Source organism: Charadrius vociferus, unplaced genomic scaffold, assembly GCF_000708025.1.
Source record: "Charadrius vociferus isolate BGI_N301 unplaced genomic scaffold, ASM70802v2 scaffold459, whole genome shotgun sequence".
NCBI lineage: Eukaryota > Metazoa > Chordata > Aves > Charadriiformes > Charadriidae > Charadrius > Charadrius vociferus.
In genome coordinates this window covers 2036875-2041584 of record NW_009650249.1, presented here as the reverse complement: position 1 = coordinate 2041584, position 4710 = coordinate 2036875, and the positions used below count along the sequence as shown (strand labels likewise).

The 4710-nt window shown below is 47.7% G+C and overlaps 1 protein-coding gene across 1 annotated transcript in view; it reads right to left on the bottom strand.

The window, feature by feature from the left end:
• Positions 1-4657, bottom strand: part of SNRNP40 (small nuclear ribonucleoprotein 40kDa (U5)) — a 10872-nt gene extending 6215 nt beyond the window's left edge. The window contains exons 1-7 of the mRNA XM_009893024.1: positions 4639-4657; positions 4353-4562; positions 3682-3775; positions 2900-3065; positions 2317-2439; positions 1021-1141; positions 180-262 (exon numbers count right to left, since the gene is read on the bottom strand). Of these exons, the coding sequence (XP_009891326.1) occupies positions 180-262; positions 1021-1141; positions 2317-2439; positions 2900-3065; positions 3682-3775; positions 4353-4562; positions 4639-4657 (816 nt within the window). The remainder of the gene's footprint in view (positions 1-179; positions 263-1020; positions 1142-2316; positions 2440-2899; positions 3066-3681; positions 3776-4352; positions 4563-4638) is intronic.
• Between the last annotated feature and the right edge of the window lie 53 nt (positions 4658-4710).

Here is a 4710-nt window from a genome sequence, read left to right as displayed (position 1 = left end):
CGCACAAAGAAATGTTTTTACTGCAGCTTTAATTGGAATCCCACTTTGTGCATCAATCTTTCTTTGAATTCTTATTAAAGCCTTTCTGGTTTAAACTTGAATTTAAAAAACAATTTACAGAAAAGTTAATAGCAGCAGCATTTTACCAACAATCATGTTTTGGTCTGCAGTGCGCTCACCTTTTCAAAATTATGGACATTCCCCTGGAAAATCTTTACACATCTCTCTTTAGGGGCAAACGGTCGCACATCCCAGATGCGAACTGCAACAGAGAGCTCACAGTAATTAGCTGAAGATGGCAGAGGCATGGAGGCAAGGTCAGTTTCTGGAAACGTTTCTTTTCCTAAGACATGCTGCTAACGAGCAAAGACTTGGTCCTGCTTCTTCTTCTCTTTATACCTAGCTTTCCTCAGAAGCAAAAGGAAACCACCAGCCAACCCCCACAGAAAGCTTTGATATGAAAGGTCAAATGCAGAAATTTATAATTACACCAAGACCACTGCCAACAGGAAGGGAAAAATCCAAACCAACTATTACACAAATGAGCCACCATCTCCTTACGTGAGCATTTGCTTCATTCTAACATACTCCCTGATCACGCTTCTAATCAGATCAGCTTCGCTGAGCGCCCCCGCACAGGAGACAGGCAGTTTGGAAACCGTGCTGTCATTCCCTGCTGCAGGGAAACAGCCAAACCGCCCTGACAAGAGCCAGACCCAGACTGCGTTCAACTGTCTGCGCAAATAACGTGTGCCATAGCTTGTGTCCTCACTGCCCTTCGCCAGACGTGACAAACCCTTCTGATGCAGCTGCTCCCTCCCTGCAAAGGACGTGACTGTCACCGGCATAACAAGAATTCAAGCTTTATCTCTGGAGCCGAAGTCCCTTCAGCCTATCCCCATGTGTGGCTCGGGTTTTTCTACGTCGAAGAATTCGAGCTGTTCCTTCCTAAACGCCATGCCAAGCTAGCGTAAGAGAGCAGCGCCTGACAGCCGTGCTCTCGGGTCAGGTAGGGCGCACCTGTGTTGTCCATTGCGTTGGAGAGCAGGTAGGAGCCTTCCGAACTGAGACTGAGGCCTGTCACCGAGTCCGCGTGTCCTCTCATCGTGTAAGTGAGCTTGTTCTGGCGAAGGTCCCACACCTTTCAGACACAACATTGGGGTTTAACAAAAAGACAGCCAAGACTGTTGGAACTGCTGTTTCCAAAACGTTTCACACTGGTAGCAATCAGTCAGCTGATGACATCAGCTTTCAATTTCAGTTGGTGGGGACTGAATGGCTAAAATACGAGGCTAGAATTTTATCTGCATTGTAGGAAAAATGGAATTTGCCCCTTAGAAGACTTCTTACCAAATGTGTCCAACTACCAAGAAGCTAAATGCCAGCAGCCTCATGCATGCAGGAATCCCTCTCTACCTGTCGATAGTTCCCCCAGCTCCCAAATTCAACTGACTGGTGGCACAGAGCAGCAGTTGTCCAACCTTCAAAATTACACACTGTTCTTTCCTGAAGAGGGGCAGTCAGAACATATCTCATGTCAGTGCTACACTTCAAGATGGCTCTCTGATAAGCACATGCTCCTCAGTCTAGGTAATGCTGGAGCCTGAGGCTGAAAGGACAGTAAGACAGACTGAACCGTACAGCTATCAAGAGAATCTGAGTTACCAGCTGAATGAAACATTGAGCTCTCTCTTAAATAAGAACTTTCCACACTAGCAGGTGACAAAGTAAGTTGCAAACCGGAGCAGAGGGCAGAGAGCGTGGATGCGTCACCACATTTTCTTTAGTTTACCTCATATATGGCTCTAATTGGAATATGCGTAAGACAGACTGAACCGTACAGCTATCAAGAGAATCTGAGTTACCAGCTGAATGAAACATTGAGCTCTCTCTTAAATAAGAACTTTCCACACTAGCAGGTGACAAAGTAAGTTGCAAACCGGAGCAGAGGGCAGAGAGCGTGGATGCGTCACCACATTTTCTTTAGTTTACCTCATATATGGCTCTAATTGGAATATGCGACAGGCACAGCCAGCATACCGTATCGGCTCCAGCGGGTGACAGCAGTGCTGGGACGCCTGGCCAGTAATGCCAGGGCTGCCCAGGCTGTCACATGGCAAACAGCCCTGGAGCAATTCCCTCAGAGTTTATTGGCCCTATATCAACTGTGAGGTCGGGGACAGTGGGTCCGCGTGGTTCTTGTGACTGTAAAATTAACCAACAGGCTTCCACATTTGTCCTTGACCAATGCAAGATGTGACGGGATGGAAAAGGTGCGTGCAGTCGGAAAGGCACACGGGGACACAGGCATCCTACCTTAATATCGTTGTCGATGCCTCCAGATATGATCTGATCACTGGTGTCATTGAAAGTTACAGCCAAGACCTGGTACGTGTTCTGAAATGTCTGGACAGCAGCTTTTTTCCTGATATCCCACAGCTAAAAAGACACGGCAGTTGTAAAAGTTGCATAGAGATATTTAATTACAGGAAATTGCACACATGCTTGGCAGAGACTCAGGACACTCTCCTGAAACCCTCTATCAAAAACATAACAAAATTCTGGTGTGGTTGGAGCACAGGAGTGCAGGGGAGGGAAGAAGGGGCTGGAATGCGAGATTTCATTAACGGTTTGCCTTTCTCATGCATTGCTAATGCAATTCAGTGGGAAAAGTACAACTGAAGAGATGAATCTTCTTCATCTCCCCCCAAAAAATTAGAGAAAAAAAGGGAGCAGTAATTTTTTTTTTTTATTTCTGAAATCAGAGTTATTAGATAATGACATTATAAGAGTAATGAAAGGCTGAATTTAGAACACTTAAATAGGAAGACCCCAAAAATTCTTTCAAAGATCCTATCTTACTTTCATTCCAAACTATCTTCTTACACAATATACTGACCTTCACTGTCCCATCATCACTGCCTGTACAGACAAGCTGGGGTCCTCGCCTCGCTGGGTAACAGGAGTTAACGAATGAGGTATGGCCCTTCAGTCTCTTCACTCTCTCTCCAGTCTCGCTATCCCACACTGCCACGGTTTTGTCTGTGGATGCTGAGAAGAGCATGCTGCGGAGAAGAATCGCCGTCAGGTTCTCCATTTCAGAAACATTTCTCCCCTCCCACCTTTTTTACTCTCAAGTTCTATGATCAAAGCTGGAAATATTCAGTGGGAATATGGCATGGAGAAGAATCTCCTCCATGGTGGCGTTTCAGAGAAGGCTGACTGACAGTGGGGCAGCTACACTGGAGGCACTCCCATTAACACTGATTTCGAAATACATATAAATCAGTTTTCTGCCTCCTCAAACACTATCTGGGCTGAACAGAGGAAGGAAAGCTCAGTGGCAACAGCTCAGATGCAATAGCAAAATGGCTTTTTAAATTAACAAATATCTCATTTGCTTTTTTTCCCTCCCCAGTGTCTCCCAGATGACTTAACATTAACTTTCCTTTGTTCCTCAAGATTGAAATCAAGGCCACAGGGGGCTCATGAGTGACTACAGACCCATTTTCTCAATCTCAAACAGGCACCACTCCTTATCTGGGAAAGCCACGCTAGAAGCATTCGCTGTCGTGGACTGAGCAGGGCACCAAGGTGCTCTGAGGGACTCCAGCCAGCAGAAAGCACCTTCCTTCAGAAAGAGCTGAGCCTGACGCTGAAAGACATCTGCATGCCACTTACCTGCCATCTGTGTTATAGTGAAGCTCCATAACTGCCCCGCTGTGTCCTTTCAGGGTGGCATAGTTATCGCAGTCCCCATAGACGTTCCACAGCACTGGGGGAAAAAAAGGTAGACATAAGTCCAGGAAACACTACAGGAAACACGGAGACACCTCCCTGCTGTGGATGAAGCAATGCTCTGGGAATACAACAAAATGAACTATGTACCATCACCACTATCGTCTTCAATCCAGGACGATGTGTAACAATAAAGAAGCATCATGTGTGCCCTGGAAGGACAGGCAGCTGTTTTGAGCTAATTTATGCTTTTAGATCAAGCTAAATTTTTAAAGAAAAATATTAATCTTTACCTCATCAAGTCAAAGCATTAAAAATTATGTTTCTGCAGACTGCTGCAGTCCCACACAGACCGACGGTAACCTGTGTGATGGACCTGGGAACACAAGGCTGTGACCAGCAAGGTATGTTACTGGTCCCCGCTGAGGACCAGCAGGACAGTGACCTGCCAGAGGAGCTGGAAGTTTCTTCGTCTCCTCCTTGTGAAACACTTCCCACTCAGAACCCAGCAAGTTGTGAGTTGTGATAAAACCCCATCACCACACAACGGCCTGAAATCATACAAGCCCCAGCCCTGCATAGTGCTGGCTGGGCCAGTGGGGCCTGGTACTCACGGATGAGCCTGTCAAAGCCGGCGGAGGCGAGAGTGTTGCCGTTGGGGTGGAACTTGCAGCAGTACACCTCTCCTTCGTGCCCAGAGAGCAGCATGATAGGGGCCTGCAAGGACGAGCAGCGCGGTGGGCCCTGGGGGATGCAATGGGTGAGCCAGGTGAGGGGATGACGTGGAGGGGAACAAGGGGCACAGCCAGCACACCCGGCCCCATCTTACAGACCTTTTCCTCTCACTCTTTCACGTCCCCACTTCTTCCCCCCACTAATCTCCTCGCGGACATTTCCCACCGGCCCCAAACCCCGCCATCCCCATCCCCTCACGGGCCTTTTCCCCTCACCCCTTTACCCCTCCGCCCCCGG